The 17898-nt window shown below is 42.5% G+C and overlaps 3 protein-coding genes across 3 annotated transcripts; 2 read left to right on the plus strand and 1 right to left on the minus strand.

Moving 5' to 3' along the window:
* Nucleotides 1-2406: 2406 nt before the first annotated feature.
* Nucleotides 2407-3405, plus strand: Bfra_010793 (putative alpha beta-hydrolase protein; the record flags this gene model as incomplete). The annotated part of the gene is made up of 1 exon (XM_037341126.1): nt 2407-3405. The coding sequence occupies one exon, from the start codon at nt 2407-2409 to the stop codon at nt 3403-3405; it is 999 nt and encodes a 332-aa protein (XP_037188545.1).
* A 2152-nt stretch (nt 3406-5557) lies between these two features.
* On the plus strand, nt 5558-9623 carry Bfra_010794 (putative protein kinase domain-containing protein; the record flags this gene model as incomplete). The annotated part of the gene is made up of 5 exons (XM_037341127.1): nt 5558-5594; nt 5652-7493; nt 7520-7975; nt 8027-8816; nt 8870-9623. 5 exons carry the CDS (start codon nt 5558-5560, stop codon nt 9621-9623), a joined length of 3879 nt encoding a protein of 1292 aa, XP_037188546.1.
* A 2084-nt stretch (nt 9624-11707) lies between these two features.
* Bfra_010795 (putative bacterial transferase hexapeptide protein) lies at nt 11708-14016 on the minus strand (the record flags this gene model as incomplete). Its single annotated transcript, XM_037341128.1, has 2 exons — nt 11708-12942; nt 12993-14016. The coding sequence occupies 2 exons, from the start codon at nt 14014-14016 to the stop codon at nt 11708-11710; spliced, it is 2259 nt and encodes a 752-aa protein (XP_037188547.1).
* Nucleotides 14017-17898: the final 3882 nt, after the last annotated feature.

A 17898-nucleotide genomic window follows, 5' to 3' on the forward strand; every position in this document is an offset into this window, starting at 1 on the left:
GTTAGGTGGCTACTCTGATGGAAGAGGAGAGCAGAGGAAGAGAAAGGAAGACGCTTCGCTTTTCACTTGTATAGATTAGTGTGATAGTATTTTTTTACCAGAAAATCATAAATGCTATGATTTACTCAAGTGCATTGCTATGTCTTGTAAGTTGAGTTGAGGTGAGGTAGAGTGAGATATGAAGTTTCAAGTCTGAACTGTGTATTCAAGATTACAATCTATCATTCTGTTCGTTTCTTTCCTATACTTTTCTCTTGTTTTCATTCCTCTCATTTTTGAAAGGCATACATAATACCTCATTTTGAAGAGCTTGGCCATACAATACAAAACCCCTGAGGAAGTATCGGTACAAACGTAAGGTGGCTTTACTATCATTTTATAGTATTATCTATCTCATATATCTCTGCCTATCCTATACCACATAACATGAAACTAAAGTCATTCCTCACAACATGACTGGAGTGTTTAGTTGCTCAATTTCATAGTTGCACCGTGGCCCAGTTGCGAAGTCACTGAGTGAAACGAGAGAGAGTATGAATGATAGGTTATGCATTACGCGTAGGAGTTTAATACTCAAAGGAGTGAAGAAATAAGGTGGTGCTGATATAAGGGTGTGATGACTATCTAAGTAGATCAAGTTTTTGTGTGATTGTTTTTATGGTTTGGGGAATAGATGTGTTGTGCTGTGCTATGTCTTGCTGCTTATTGGGGCTGGGGATAGGCATGGGAGTTGAGGATTGAGTTGAAATTGCTTGTGTTGGTGTTGGGGATTGGATTGGGAGTTGAAATGGTTAGCGGAAGTTTGTTGTTTGATGTGATGGGTTGGTGAGTGGAATAGTTGATCAAGGATGGAGGATTGCGAATAGGGAGGAGAGGAGCTTGATGGTGTATGGTAGAGATTTTGAGGCGCGATTTGAAGGATGGAGATGAGGGAGTTTGGGGTTGAGGATGAGGATGAGGAAGTCGATTTTCAGATTGTGATTGGAGCACTTATGGTGTATTTGCTGGAATGGAAAATCAGGTGAAGAAGTTCGAGGAGTTTGTGATTGGAGTTGGGGAAGATGTGTTGAAGATTTTGGATGGCATACTTCCTGGGCAGAGGGTCGAACTTAGTGTAAAAGAGAAGTAAGGAGATCATGCACTGCGTCCGCTATCATCGCGATGGAATTGAAAGAACCAGAATCTGTATCGCCACATTCAGACTCTCTGAGATCATCACAGAAAAGAATTTTGATCTTGTCCTGTGTCTCCTGTTAGATTGGTTATTCACATGTTGTGGGCATTTTATGGCGAACGTCATATATCGAGATCGATCTAAACCTCAGTAAAGATAAACACATCTTCTTTTTCTGGCGTATTGAATATACCGCGAAATACAAAGTTAGGAATCTAGCTTCAAGTGCAGGATCAATCGGCGCTGCTCTCTGTAATTGGCCCCCCGTCAACTGTTCGAGCCGAAGCGAGATTGAAGTTGAAAGGAGGGATTGAGAGATTTTGAGTACGTGAAGAGTTGAGATACTAAGTCAAATGGCGAGGGAGAGGAAGGAGGGTGATAGATAAACTTTCCCAAGGAGTGATTAGTTGAGCTTAAAGTAGAGCAGCGAGGAATCTTAGAGAATGAAGAGGAGAGTAGGTGACAAGATGGTGGACAATTCATTCCCATGTCTAGAAATAATATAGCGCTTTCCTGCAACCTCAATGTCCGAGTCTAATCTCAATATTGGCAAATCGGCAATTTTAACAGTAAACTAGCATCATTGATTCAGTTGCAATGCACTTTAGCAATAAAGTCACTTTTTCTGGAACCTATTTCGATATTCTGTGACTCTAGGTTCAAAACTCAACGCCCAAATGACGTTCAAGGTTCAACCTCAGTCCTGATTTTATAACATTCGTCTATCAATTGATGGAGAATAAGTGTGCGGTGGAAAAGGAGGGAATCTGCCCGTGTATTGGGGAAAATTTGATACCTTGTCCGAATCCTACCTAGATTCCAGTATTAATAATTATTCGGACCAACAATGTATATACATGGAGGGCTCGGAATGTTGTTTGACCGAATGTCGTTTCAATCGACCAATCAAATGTCTACCCCAATCGGCCGAAGGACGGAACAAAGCAAGGCATAAATACATCATCGGTATCGTTATCAACCATTCTCTCGAAGCGACACCACATCACGAAACCCGATTTTTAAATCTTCAGATAAGACTTGTTTGGTCTGAAACACACATTCTTCATTGACGGGATCGAATTCAGACGTGGCTGTTGCGAAGGAAGGGACGATAACGTCATGCCATGCTGACACACTTATTTGCCACCACAACAAAGCAAACCACTGCCATCAAATTGACAAAGATTAAGCAAAAAATCACGTTGTAAAATTGCAGTTCTCCTCTTCACAAAATGTCTCTGCCACGAATTCTCCTAACCCTCATCGTGAAAACAATTCGTTTCCTCGCCAATACCTTCGCGCCCATCATCCTCCGCTACATTTATCGCACACCTCCCCACCCTGCGACCTACACTCTCCGTATCCACACTACACTTCTCCCCGCCTCTCCCGGAACCCTCACTCTCCATATATACCAACCCCACGGCCACCAAATCTCAAAAACTGAGCCCCTGCCATGTATACTTAATTTTCACGGCGGAGGTTTCGTGATTGGGAATCCGACAGATGATTCGCTTTGGTGTCATACTGTCTCAACATTACAAAATTGCATTGTGATATCTGCATCTTATCGATTGGCTCCCGAATATCCCTTTCCCACAGGACCTTATGATGCGTGTGATGCTCTTCTTTATGTATTTTCCCATGCTGAAGAATTGGGCATTGATGCCGAAAACATTGCATTGAGTGGATTTAGTGCGGGAGGAAGTTTATGTTTTGGTATTCCACTATTGTTGGAAGACTTGAAGGACAGAGGGGTGGTAAAGGATAGGAACTGGAATGTCAAGGGTATCATGGCATGGTATCCTGGCTTTGATAGTACGATATCTCGCTCTGAAAAGAAGATGAGGATGAAAGATCCAAATCTTTCATTGCCATCTTGGCTCACGAGTATTTTCGATCAGTCATACAAACCTGAGTATTTGAATATTGATCGCAGGCACAAATTACTTTCTGCGGGAATCCAAAGCAAAGAGGTGTTGGAGAAAGGGTTACCGAGGAAAATGAGAATTGTCACTTGTGAACATGATATGCTGTGTAGAGAAGCGGAGGATTTTGTAGAGAGATTGAAAGGTTGGGGTTGGGAAGTAGATTTGGAGTGTGTAATGGGTGTGAGGCATGGATGGGATAAGTTTCCGCGTGCGAAGCCTGACCCGAGGGAGTTTTATGGCAAGGCTGGGGAGTGGCTGAGGAGAGAAGTTTGGGGTGGGGATGAGGAGAGTGGTTCCTGAATGATTGTGGCGGTGGGGAAAGAAGACGATGAGGAGTGTTTCTAATGATATTATCTGACAAACCTCAAATATACATGTGTCTAAATCAGATATCAATCGTGAATACCAGAAGCTGTCTCGTGTGCAACTGGTTTTGTTTGGCCTCAGATGCTTGAGGGTCAGGTTCACCACTTAGCTGTGAATTCGATATGAGATACAGCGGTACCTAGAATCTGTCACATATTAAGTGAAGATCTTCATTCAGTGACTGCCTTAGCTACATATGGAAGCATGCTTGACTATTCTAGCTAATCACTACTCGTAGATTCTTCCAAACAAGGGACATAGCCAAACAATACCTAACATGACCTCTGTTATCACACTGTGCACTAGAGGCACATGTGAGGAGATTACATATTTGAAAGAATAGACTTTTTCTAAAAGAGAGTCTAGGCTCGAAACGAACGGGAGATTGAAGTGGTCGGAGTGTTGAGATAGTGACACCGCTGAGTTGAGTACAATGTGTGCTTTGGGGAGGGACTGGCGGAGATGAAGCGAAGTGTTTGGACAGGTTATAGGGAAGTGACAACATAGCGGGGGATATTCCATTGACACGGCGTCATCGACCGACGTAGCCGCAGCTTGCATAAACCTCACACGACACATGCATACTTGTGCACATGGAGTGAAGATCCTGCTTTCTCGAATCGATAGAATCCTTCTTTTGTCGATGACTGGCATTGATGAATCATATCTCAGTATTTCTACAAATCACCTCGCCTCACTTCTCTCAATCATATCTTACTTCCTTCCAGCTAAGCAGGCTCTACAGAAGCTAAATATGAGGCGGGAATTGAGTACCTTTTCAAAGGACTTCTTTAATTGAATCATAGGTATGTCAAGTTAAATACTAAGATCTGAGGAGACCAAACAGAAATTTGAGACTTCTTCATGTTAACAATCAGAACTATATATATTAATATGACAATAAAAAGAAATTCGAATTGTTGAAGTCCTTCTAAATGGTACTCAATTTCCGCCTCTCATTTCACTTACGTGGAGGCAGGATGGACGAGAGAAATGACGTCACGTGAGATGGCGCCTGGACGCTTTCGTCAGTGAGTCTTTAAATCCGACTAATTTGATACTTCATCCCTTCTGGTCCTTTTGGTACTTGAATGACCGCATTACACTTATAATGGATCTTGAAATTTCCAAAATTCATCACACATGCGGGATTGTACTCCACGGGAGAAATACTATTTTAAGATGATAAATAATGCCGCGATTGGCGATTGATGGAAAGAATAAGATTTGACGGAAAGTTTTCCGATGCGCACTCTCACCGGAAGAATGTAATGTAACATTGAAAGGATAGTATGATCAAGATGATCAGTATTGAGGCTCTCGTTATCAGCTGCTTTCATTAAATATTGTTTGGGGGCTTGTTATGCCTGGATTCTTTTTTTATCTCCAGCCACGTAATCGATGAGCTGATAAGGTCAACAGCCTCGACATCTTTTTCCAGGCTTTGGATTCTACTGGCATATAACCCGGTAGAATGATGGCAAGATGTCCACCACTTGAAGCAGAGAAGTCTCGGTCGAGTATATTTCTAGCGCACGACGGGAACTTGCTTCCATGCTGGCTGGATTTTGTTGGGTCTTAAAATGTTTTGCAGAGAAACCAAGCGGTAAAATCCGAACCTCTAACTCGAAAATCATTTTAGCCGGGTCGATGGCAGGCTACTCTCACACCGGGCTTCTGATTTCCATCTATTCAGGGGCGAGATATACCAGGGAACCGGATTAATGTTCAACACACTGTCATGCAAGTTAGCGCCACATCCTCAAGTTGACTAGTAATGTTTTTGGCATCCAGATGTTCACATGAATAATCGACCTTCTGCAAAGGGGTTTGTGGAACCCAAGAGGTAGTTAACTAGCACAACAACCGTGGTTATGCACTATCAGGCTGGATCTGCAGGGATCATACTTTATTGTCCAGCTGTCCGTCTGAGCTCGAATCCTACAAGCATCGTACCGCAAATTCAAAAAGCCTCTTGGAGATGTCGAGTATGGGAGATAGCAAATTCGATGGTACCCTTGAGTTTTTTTCTCTTTAGTTTCAACCTCTCCTCTCTATACAATTCAGGGTGCTTTCACAAATTACAATGCCCGCGTTGACGCATAAATCCTCCAATTATCAAGGTAAGCTAACGTTATCTCGCCTTATATCTCGAGAAAATGCTAACGAGAACATCAAAGTACGAGGTGCAAGAGAAAAATCCGAGCCAGGTTTAATTGCAGTGCAACCGCCGACAACTCCGATTGACCTTGGTGACGAAATATTGAAAGTCCTGAAAAGCAACACTATTGGATTATCCCCAGAAGGAACTTACCTTCCAGACGATGAATATGATAGACTATTAAGGAGAGACAGGATAAAAGCTGCCCTTGGTGGTGGCCGCGACGTTTCTCCCCTAGTCGAGTACATTGTTAGCTGCGCGAAAAAGACATTTGCGACATTGCTGCAGGTATTTTCCAATTTTGGAGATCGTCGGGATGCCATGGCCTCTCTAATGGAGAAAGGATTCAATGATACGTTCTTAGAATCCTACAAACTTGGCACGTCATACTTTCAACATAGATTGTGGAACGAGAGAACAATTGACGATTTTAAAAATAAACGGCTGTCATTTATCCTCCCCACGTTTGATATAGACGTCTTCATCTATGAATTCGATAAAAAGCAAATTCTTCCGTTCACGGTTTTTGACGAAGCAAATACTCCTTCAAGAAGTGGCCACTTCAGCGAAGTCGAATGTGTGAAAATGTTAGCTAGTAAGCAGAATAAAGTCGACGTTCTTGACAAGACGGTGAGAGTCGCTTTGAAGAAGCTGAAAAAAATTAGTGACCCTGGCTATAACATTCGAAAAGAATGGGAGCGTGAGGCAAGAGCTCATAAACAGCTAAACTATTTAAGTGAAAATATCATTCAAGCTTTTGCCGCCTACAGTCAAATTGCTACAAACAAACAGCTCGATGAGTACTATCTTGTACTTGAATGGGCAAATGGTGGAAGTCTCTTTGACTTCTGGGAGAAAAATCCTGAGCCACAAGTGGATTTTCCCGACGTTTGTAAGGTTCGGCGAAGGGTCGCAGAAGTGCTGAAACAGCTACATGGACTAGCGCAGGCTCTCGAAGCAATGCATTCTACTAGAGCTCGGTCCCCTGGAAATAGTAGAAAGAACTCTACGTCAAACTCGCCTAGACTCTCATCGCAGAAGACTGCAACATGGAAGGAGGACGCTCTTGATAACGGTGGAACATATGTGGATAGCTCTTCCTTGCCTACGATCAATATCGATTCTGAGGAAGATAGCGACGGCAGTAAAACAATACCAAGCATCTTGGTTTCTTCTGACCCTGCAAGTTTAAACGCAACCGAGAATTCCGACACGTTGAATTGGCGTCATGGCGATATCAAACCGGAGAATATATTACGTTTTACTACCGGCCAAAAAGATGATGAATTAGGGGTTTTAAAGCTCGCAGATCTGGGAAGAGCTCAGCAGCATCAATTTGTGACAAGCATGAGGCATACTAAGGAGAAGGAACTTTGGAGAACACGATGGTACGAACCACCAGACCTAGAGAAAAAGAATCATGAGGAGGCTCAAGGCAAAATTTCACGCCTATTCGATATTTGGTCTATGGGATGTGTAATTTTTGAAGCCGTACTGTGGTTGCTATATGGACACGAGTCTCATAATGTCTTCTTGCGCGCCAACGGATTCACCACAGGAGAGAAAGGTGCGACACCATATTGGCGAAAAAGAAGAGATGGAAGCTACGGATTGACAGAAGCAGTTACCGGGTGGATGGACCATATATTAGAGCACGACTTAGAACGCGATGGTGTCATCGGTGACCTGATAAGATTGACGAGAGATAGATTGCTCAAGATTAAACTGCCTCCAAACTCCGACCTCTACGCCAAAGGGTTTCGTACAAACGCAAAAGATCTAAAGCAACAGCTTAACAGTATTCTTGAACGCGCTGGAGGAGATGAGAATTATATATTCCGTGGGGGGATCGGACAAGCATGTCTCCACCCAATCTTACTAATTCAGCCACAAGCAAAACATCACAATTTACAAGCGGGTCGTTATTGTCGGCTGAAGATGCAAGGGGAGTAAATATTCCTATTCCTAAAGGACGGGGAACTGTGATAGCTCAACTGCGTGAGTATACGAGCAACATAGAAGACCAGTGGAAGACTACTCCTGAAGATCCTTCATTTGTTGAGTCGATGTTAAAGGACCGGAACTTCGGTTGCGACGAACCCGAATTGTGTACAGACTGCAATGATATCGACATCTCGTCACTGCACACGGAAACTTCTCACAATATGAATACATTGGAGACCAATTCAATAAAAGAAGAGTGCGATCTCTGCGAAGTAATCTATACGGCAGCCAAGGATCACGGCTTCAAGAGTCGTGATGGCATCCAGCAGATCTCGTTAGTACGATCAGGCGATAATTTCGTTCTGAAAGGAACCAACCAAAAGTTTCTTCGCCTATTTAGTAAGTATTGAGGTCTCGCCGTTTAGTGATTTTGTTTAACAAAAGTACCAGAAACAATGCAGTATACAACAACTCCTTTAGCTGCACCGACACTAGCTTCATTGAACAGTAATCGCGACCCCTCTCCTGCGGATCTTGACTCCTTCATGAAACTACCAAGGGCGTGGCTTGCAGAATGTAATGACAATCACAAAGACGTTTGTGCACCCAAGGATACTCATATCCTCCCAACAAGGCTCATCAGTGTCGCAAACCTGAAGAAACCAAAGATCGTGGCGACGGCAGATCTCTCTCAGAGTATTCTTTCTGAAGGTATCCGATACATTGCACTTTCTCATAAATGGGGTGGTATGCCTTATGAAGCCATCACAACGCAGAATAATCTCGAACAACGCCAGAAGAAAATCCCGATGGACGAGCTACCACTTAGCTTTAGGAACGCCATTGCAATTACGAGCGCACTGGGCTGTACCTACCTGTGGATCGATTCTCTGTGCATCATACAAGGCCCTGATGGTGATTTTGGTGAGGAGGCAGATAAGATGCAAACAACATTCAACGGTGCGTACTGCGTTTTGGCTGCTTGCAATGCCGAGAGTGCCAAGGTTGGCTTCTTAGAAAATCGAGAATCACGATCAAAATATGTCAAAATCGGTGATGTCTTTATCTCACCAATCACAACCGACTTTGAGCGGGATGTCCTTCACAGCCCCCTAGCCCGACGCGGATGGGTTTTGCAGGAACGCGCCTTGGCACGCAGAACTATTTACTTTACAGACAATCAGACCTATTGGGAGTGTGGCGAGGGGATTCGTTGCGAAACATTGGCAAAGCTCAAGAAGTAAGCTAGTCTGTTTATTAACAAAGTAGACTTGACTAATGCCTTCTCATTAGCGATAAGATAGCTTTCCTCGGTGACCCCAATTTTCCTGGCTACACAATCCGACCGTCAAGCACCGTCGGGGATCAAATCAAGCTCTTTATCGATTTGTTCGAGAGATATACCAGTCTAGAGTTTTCCCATCCGGAGGACAGACCTATCGCAATTGATGGACTGATGGAGCGACTAACCATCGCATTTAAGACGCGAAGCTTAGCAGGGCTTTTCAAAACATTCTGGGGCCGCTGCTTGCTCTGGCGACGGGCTGATCATACAGGACCGCTGAAGAAGATTCCACCTGGCACACATTCTCGGCGGACTCCACCGACTTGGTCATGGATGGCTTTTGATGGCGCAGTCTCGTTCATCGAACCTGGCGGCGGGCAGGTTTCTTGGAATGATGCCGGAGTGAAATTACCATTTGCTAATCTTACCGGCTATCAAACTTCATGGCTTCAAACAAGCTGCCAGAATGATAGTGTGGCTATCCAAGCCAAAGTATTTGACTTTAATATACCTGCAAACGCTAGCAGAAGTGAGGCATATATATACTACGATGACTCAACGATTAGTACAGCAAAATGCGTGATTGTTGGTACTGACAAATATCACGCCAATGATGCAAGTATGAAGAAACACTACGTCTTGATCGTCAAACCGCTCTCAGACATCCTCAGTACGGTATCTTATGAACGTTGTGGCGTCGGATACATACTAGGCAAGTATATTCGCTTAGGCGACCCTTCTGTTTATGTGTCAATCGAGTGACAGTTTATATATACCACAAGTTGAGCAGGACTAGAGGATATGTGAAGTTATTAGATTCGAATTTTGGTTTTTGGATATAGCGTTTTGCAGATCTCATTTAACTGTACACAGCGGCTAAATAATGTATGATGTGCCATCAAAATTTTCTTGCTATTCACATCTGGATAAATGATGCAGTGTTTGGAAATGTGATTAGATAGCAAATGATTGCAACAGACATAATCAAGCTCGCATCCAGCCTGGCCGACCGTGTTCTTCAAGTGGAGTTAGCTTATGTCAAAATAGGCTAGGTTAATGACAGGAGTTTCTGGCATCTTTTTCTCTGGATGTGTTGAGAGCACACGCTCCCGCCGCCGTTTCTCAAGTGTATCTCAATTTACACAATTTCGTTTGATCTTTGTCTTTATTATGTGTTTTACTGTCGGTGGGTCTGTATCACTAAATGTATATAAAATGAATCTTTATTACTCTATTACGTATGATCGAGATCAAGAGGGATTTGGCTTAGCGACCTAATATATTTGAATTTCGCAGTCGCCATCATGATTTAGTAAATGTACGTGTAGTCACAACGGAAGCATAAGTATAATAAATCCAGCTTTCAAACGGCTATAAGAAGAGTCCCGTTAATATGCAAGTGTATCTAGCAGGTACATCTCTAATTCCAAAGATGACTCAATACATCTCTTGAGAGTTCACGCTCATCTGTGACTACACAGCTGTTTAAGAAATCATGAATTGCCTGACTGGTAAGTAATCAAAGTGTGTAAATGAAATACAAAAAAATCTTATATCGTATCATGCACCCTCATTGATATGCCCCTGATGAAACGTATTATTGAGTTACAGCGACAAAAAAACACTATAATACAAATAAATACTCCTCCAAGCAACCAAGCAACCATCTATATCAACACCCCACTCTCCTGTATTAACAACCACAGCAAAATAACCTACCCCTATACAAATACCCAAACTCTAAAACTCATCGTACAGAAAGTCACCAAGCAAACTCCTCTACCCATACCCATCTATCCACCCATCCATCTCTTCCTAAGCTACTCGTCAATTTTTCGATAGACTGTCTCTAGAAAGACGAGGCAATAGCAGAAATATATTCTGCATGTTTTCTCTTACTTTTCTGTATCTCTATCTCTATCTTCTCTTTTTTTCCCCCGGATTTCTTTCCAAACGCTCTTCTATGTACGTTAGTTATACTTCTATAGCGATGGGTATTTAGCATGACTATTCCGTAATCCGTATCTCACAATCCATCTACTCAATCATCTACTCAATCACCTAATCAATCACCGTCTATCTATCCCTATATCTCAAAATGAAATAATCAAGCACATCAAACATCACAAACATCAACATAAATCTCCCCTACCACCTTCAACTCCCTCCCTTCCTACTTCCAACTTCCCAATACAAACATCCCGCCAACGAAATATTAACGCAAGTCAAAAGTCAAGACAGCAAAAGTCAAAAGATTTCAGACAAACAACGGGATAGAAAAAAAAATGGGTTCCGGAAGATAAGAGTCATGAATGCAACTAAGTAAATGAAGTAAGCATTTCATTTCATTACAATCTCGATTCCACCTATGAGTAGCTATAGCAAAAAGAACCGAGTTGATGAATACAACATACTTTTCCCATCCAATTCATCCATCCATCCCACCATGCATTCTCTAACTTCTCCCTTCCTTTCTTCCCCTCCTCATAATCATCCTACATGTATATCATAAAAATCTCCCAGCCATCTTCGATCCCTAAGCCACGCAAGCAATTAAACAAAAAAGCAAACAAGTAAACAAAAAAAAACAAGCTAAAAAATTCATCCTAGCCCGCTAGCCATTCCCTACGCCATAAGCTACCAGAGAAAGCAACTCTTTCCATTCCATTCCATTCCGTACACATCTCCATCCCGATCTAAGCCCAAACAGCAGTAGCATGAACTGAAAACACCAAGAAAAAGATTCCCTAGGTACAATTGAAAAGTATGAAATGAAAGATAAAATCAAATATTAAGGAGGTAATCCATTAGCTCATCCTTCGTAATGAGATGTTGCAGAATGACCATCAGCCTTCATGTGGCGGATAGAGACCGCGAATAACTCTTGCCGGATTTCCACAAACCACTGTATAAGGTGGAACATCTCTTGTGACAATCGAGCCCGCTCCCACTGTACTACCTTTCCCGATAGTTCTACCGGGTAAAATCGTTACACCACCACCAATCCAACAATCCTCTTGAATGATGATTTTTCTTCCCAAATTTGGTCCTCGGGATCCAAGTCTTCTCTTCGGATCAATGTGTAGCGTGGCGGTATAGAGATTAACATTTGGTCCAATATTGCAACGATCACCGATCTTAACCTCGCAAGTATCAAGAATTGTGCAGTTCTTTCCAATGGCGACATCTTGTCCAATGCTAATATTGTATCCATAATCGCAAGTAAATGGAGCTTCGACGACCACATTATCGCCGACTTTACCAACAGGAGTGGCAGGCGTAGCCTGGGTGGGAGAAATGACATGATCGCGTGGTTGAAGGATATCGCGGAATTGACGAGCTCGTTCTTCGGGTGATACACCATTATTAGGATTAGTGCTATTGTTGAAACGCCAGCAAGCTGTATTGCAACGTTCACGTTCAAGAACTAGTTCTTTATCGAATGGGAAGTAATGACGGCCAGCTAACATTTCTTCCTTTTGAGTTCTCTGTCGACTTGCAGGATGAGAAAGTGCTAGTTGTGCGGCAACTTGGGCGCTGCTATGGGGACTATCGGGGTGAATCTGATGATTGAGTAAATTTGGAAGAGCCGAACTGGGCTCACGAGCAGAATGCGGTGTTCCAGTATCCGGCTCCGTTCTTGGCTCTTGCCTGGAAAGATCATGGAGAGGTCCAACACGCGGATACTCACTCTTGTAACGATCTGGATGGGCACTATTTGCACTCACAGGAGTGGGTGTTTGTTGGATTCCATAACCTGATGAGGATATTCGATTATTCTCCGGGCTTGTGATGGAAGCACTAGGTAAGGTAGTTGCGCTTGCTTGATCATCTGCATCTGTGATAGCTCTGCTATGAGGATCTACACGTAAGCTTTGGCCGCGATATCCAGGTAATGGTTCCCTTCGAGTTGGAATTCCAGGTTGGTTTCCATATGGTGATGGCTGCGTGTATGAAGAAGGGCTCTCGTATTCGGTTTTAGATTGTAATGGAACTGGAGTTTGTTTCATTTCGACCTTTGGATAGGAACCTCGTTGCTGATATCCAGAACAGACAAACCCACCACGGAGACAATTGTTACCTATATCAGATGTCAGTAGAATTCGACGAAATATTGTCCGATTAATTTACATTCTGGCCTGGATTCATCGCACTTCTTCTTTCGTCTTCTGCATGTCATACAGCCTGTCTTGGTTCTATTACTAAAATTTCTTTTCCGTTTCTTGAGATCTGATTGTGCAGACAACTCCCGTCTCTCTTGGCTGTATGCAGATTGCGGATCAGCATATCGATTATCATCCCCAGAAAGTGTACGACGATCGTACTCATGTTGCTGCGCATCCAGATTTTGAGATGCTCTTTGTAATACCTCTCCAATATGCTCATCGGAAGCAACTTGGGGATGTTGAGGATAATGACGACTATGCCATAAGTCATTCGAAGGTGTATCCCGAGCTGAGTCAGTTGCTGACATAAATTGTCTGTACTGTGAATCTGCGCTGTACGTCTCTCTGGAATCTAAATGAGGTTGAGATTTTGCTCGAACACTTCCATCATCTCTGATCCCATCAGATTCGGTAGTCGCCGTGGTTGGTGTCGCTTTTGTTGAATTCGGTAGGGCATGGCTGTGGTATGAATTTGCGGATGATGAACCTTGATCCATTGAACCAGATCTTTTACGTTTGTGAGAATTCTCGTCGGAATAATGATTTGAATTCTGGCTAGTATTCATTTGGCGATCAGGTAAATGAGTACGTTCCCCATTTTTTGAAGAAGACCAGTCTTGATCCTGAGTTGTTGTGATGGTCAATTTCTCATGGCCTGGAGGTGAAATTCTAGGTTGTCCATTTGGCCTCTCATCAGAACCCCTCCTTGCAACGCCGTTCCCATTGACTCCGGTGCTAGTAACATTTCCATTTCCATTGGTCGTAGGTGAGGTTTCATTCTGATTTCTACCATTGACTGCTGTGAATCTAGCCGTCGGTGATTCCGCGTGTTTATCTGAACCTTCTGGAGTCGCCATCTCAACTATTTTTTGAGTGATTTCTATTCCTTCTTCACTGCCTGAGTTGACCACCAAAATATCTCGAGCTAAATTCACAAGCTCCTGAGTTTCAAGGGGACTATTTTCTATATTCATGGTGTTAGGCGCCATCCTTTAAGTTGATTTACCCTATTGCGACAATGAAGGTTTTAGAAACAAAAGAAAAAATCTCTCTTCGGCGGTTAAACGTACAGTATTTAAAATGTTTGGTAATGGGGATGATCCAATATGATGAGCTTTCTTGAATTAAATTCGGATGACGATCACGTTTCTTCTTAAAATAGCAGACGCGCGCTTTCCAATTCAAATGGTAAATCTCCCAAGGTCGATTGATCGAGTTACCCTTCCATTCATTGATTTCCTGCTTCTTTTTTTTGAATAAACTAAATTTAAACTCAAATGCAAGGTTTGGAATCGTTGAGCTACTCGTTGTCGATAACCACTCTTTCAGCAAGACCAAACTCGTGACCTTATCGACGTCGTTCCCCTTGGCCGAGCTGAGATCCGTTGAGAAATGTGGAGACCAGATGATGTGTAAAGACAAAACACCACGAAATCTTTGGATTGATGATGATTGAGATAGTTATTTTGAGAATCCTTGACCGTCTCGTCGAAATTAAATTATTTTTGGTGTGGTAGCCGGAATGTGATATGGATGGGAATCGGACGGTTTGGATTCGTGATATACTTTCAAGATTCGGAAAGGCCGATTAAATGATTACAATGGATTGCTGTTGACTGAAGGATGTATTGCCCTCCTGATAAGATTATCGCCCAAAGTCAAGTCGGGTCAAATTAGTAGTGAATCCAAACAATTGGTGTGCAAATGATTGAAGCAGGTAATGCTGTCTCTTTTTTCAGCCAAGGAAATGTAGAAAGAACTCGACTTCATTCACGTGTACTGTGAAGTGGTTTTTCTTTCTTGTCTCTCGATGAGATGTAATTTCCAATGAATGAGAGATTGGTCCAGCCGAATCGTATATGATTATAATGATGATGATGATGGTGATGGTGATGGTGATGATTGATTGATTGATTGCTGATTGCTGATTGCTGATTGATGTCTTTGCCTCATGGACGATGGATCGTGTTCCTTGAGCTTGATTGAGAATCGAGAGGTAACACCAAATGATTGTAGAGATGGTTGTTCGTCGGTAAAGGCGTAGTTTAAACTTCGCCTTCTGCCTTTTACAGTACAATATCGGGGATGATGAGACGATAGTTCGTATAGTATAGTATGTCCGTATGGTATGGTATGATTTGATTTGGATGTGTGTATGTATGTCGTCAATGAAAATCGTCAAGTTCCTTAAAATAGAAAAATTGAATCGGAAATAGATTTTTCGATATAAATGGCGGGATATTTTTATGGGAATAAATGTCAAAAAACGTTTCGTCTTTTCTCAAGTCCTTCTTTATTTTTTGGGATGAATCTCTTTGACCCAGTGGAATGGTAACGAAGGGACGCAAAGAATCAAAAAAGTTATGGCTGTTGGGGTAGTGGGAATATATTGAGCAGCGTCTGTTCTGTACTACAAATCGTCATGGGTTGATTAAAGTGGGCATTTTTAATTGTCTAGTGTCTCTTCTTTCTACCATGTTCCGCGTTTAGCTCGGTAAGATGTAAATCCTCGGCGGTTGGAGATTCAGCTTGGGTGCATGAGTGGTGAATGGTGGATGCGAATCGAATGAGAATGAGCAGGTGAATAATAAGTGGGAAAGAACTAAAAGAAAAGAAAAAGCAAAGGTGGAGGGGAGGGGAGGGGACAGAAAGTACGATTATATATGAAGTCGAGTATTTGAAGTGAAGTTCTTCACAGACATGAGATATGAGAGTCGTGAATCATGAGTTGTGAGCCGAGAGTACCTAGGTATATCTTGGAGATGATATATCAAGGCAATACTTGTCGATGTCACCTGAATTGCCGTGGAAGGAAGACACAGGAAACGTCTTTCTCCCTCTCTCTCCCTCTCTCTCGGACATTCAGCAGCTAACCTCAATTGCATCCAGATGATCTAAAAGTACCTACCTAGTATAGTGATAATGGCAAGTACCTACATTTCAATACTTCTAATCAGTACCATCAGAAATCGATTGAAGAACATACATACATTGATTTTGTTTATAAATACTTTTCTCGACCCAAAAGATGACCCAAATTGAGGTATGATTGATAAGGATATGAATCTTGTGAATTCGAGCTTCATTCGCCGTCGTTGAACACCAAACAATCTCTTTGTTGTCATCAATTCCATTAGATTGTTACTGTTTGGGCGCCAGGACTTTTTATTTCATGCGGGTTGATTGTTTGTGTTTATCGATTTGAGATATCGTTTTTTCATACTTCTTACCCACACTATCATACACTTATATTAATCCTCCAGATTACGAATAGTATTACATTCAAACATCCTACACAACCGACCCAATCTACACCGTAAGTTTGGAAAAGTTGCTCGTTGTGACTTGGAAAGTTGTCAAAGAGGTAGGGAGGCAGTGCTATTATCAATAATATCCAATAATCACATTAAATGAATGAGAGATGTTTCCGAATCCACCGACTTGGAAATTTGGATGTATTTAGCCTTCTTAACAAAATGATCCAAGGACTACTTAATATCCGCTGGCACGTCGATGCATTGTTGGGGTGATTCGGAAAGATGGAAAGTTCTTCCCCCCTTCCCCCCCCCCTCCAATTGATCCAATGACGATGTCGGGTTACCTAGTCCTCTTGCCCAAGACCAGGACAAAATGCTCAATATTGGAGATGGTAAGGCTCAACAAGCTCAATGATTGATTGAAAGATTATAAACGAAGAAAATGATGATACAAGAACTAGGACCATTTTGGGCCATTTGCTTTGTATCGGAGTGAGCTGAGCGGCTGCTCGCTTTTGCGCGACGATAAAACCCCTGTGCTGTACTTCCCATTGGCTGCGTCTCAATCAACCTACTTCGGCGTCTATCTCGATTAGGCAAGGTTCTATTAATTTCGATGATGCACAAACCCAGTTTGGCAACTGTTTAATGATATTACACAATGAATACACTCACTAGGTAAACTTCTAACACATTTCCTAATAAAGTACAATCTCGTGCGTGCAGTGTAGCTAACAAGTACCTCCTACCTACCTAGGTATGATATCCAAAATATATCATGTCGAACCTTGGAAACAACGTTCAACCCCATCAAATTCGTTCATTAATGTATATTCATCCAAGAACCCCCCAAGACTCAAAGAGCCCCAAGAGGAACAAATCATCGAGGCTGTGTCATGATACATTCGCGTCACGTTGCGTTTTCATCTGTAACGCAACGACGCAATATTTTTTTCTCTTTTTCATTGGCAATTCCGCTTCATCTGCTTCATCTGCTTCATATCCAAGTAATCTTTTAGCGCGTTCGCCAACATGAGACTTTCTCAAGCCTTAATCGTCGGCCGGCCAAAAAATCAGCCTGACAGGACTCACGGTACTCAATGATAGGATTTTACATTGACCCCCAAGAGAGACCCAAGGAAAACCAAAAGGACTCAAATCACATTTTCTTTCTCGACTTGCTTAGCTTGAATCATTCTGCCGCATCGTTCAAACCTTGTCACCAAAGTCACTAGAAATGACATTCATTCACCCAAGCCGGGAACGCGCATAAATCATCTTTTGGCGCACAGCACAATATAGACAAACGGGGGTGAGATGATCCGGATGGATTACACGAAAGAGACTAGACTAATATGTAGGTATGTGCCAATTCGTCGGCACGATTTGATGACTTGCTGACTTTCCCACTCTTACAAGATTATCGGGGCATATTTTCCCCTCTTTCCCCCCTGAACTTTGTCGCCCGTACATAGTCCCCAGTCCATCCGTCGACTGCGTCTGTATGAAACAAAGGTCCGAAGGGATCATTAACAAGGATGATCGTACAGGAATAAATTGTCAGGATCATCAAGGTCCGTCCGGCGTACCAGGATTAATTGAACTCGACTCTTT

Source organism: Botrytis fragariae (assembly GCF_013461495.1).
Source record: "Botrytis fragariae strain BVB16 chromosome Unknown tig00000223, whole genome shotgun sequence".
Taxonomy (NCBI): Eukaryota; Fungi; Ascomycota; class Leotiomycetes; order Helotiales; family Sclerotiniaceae; genus Botrytis; species Botrytis fragariae.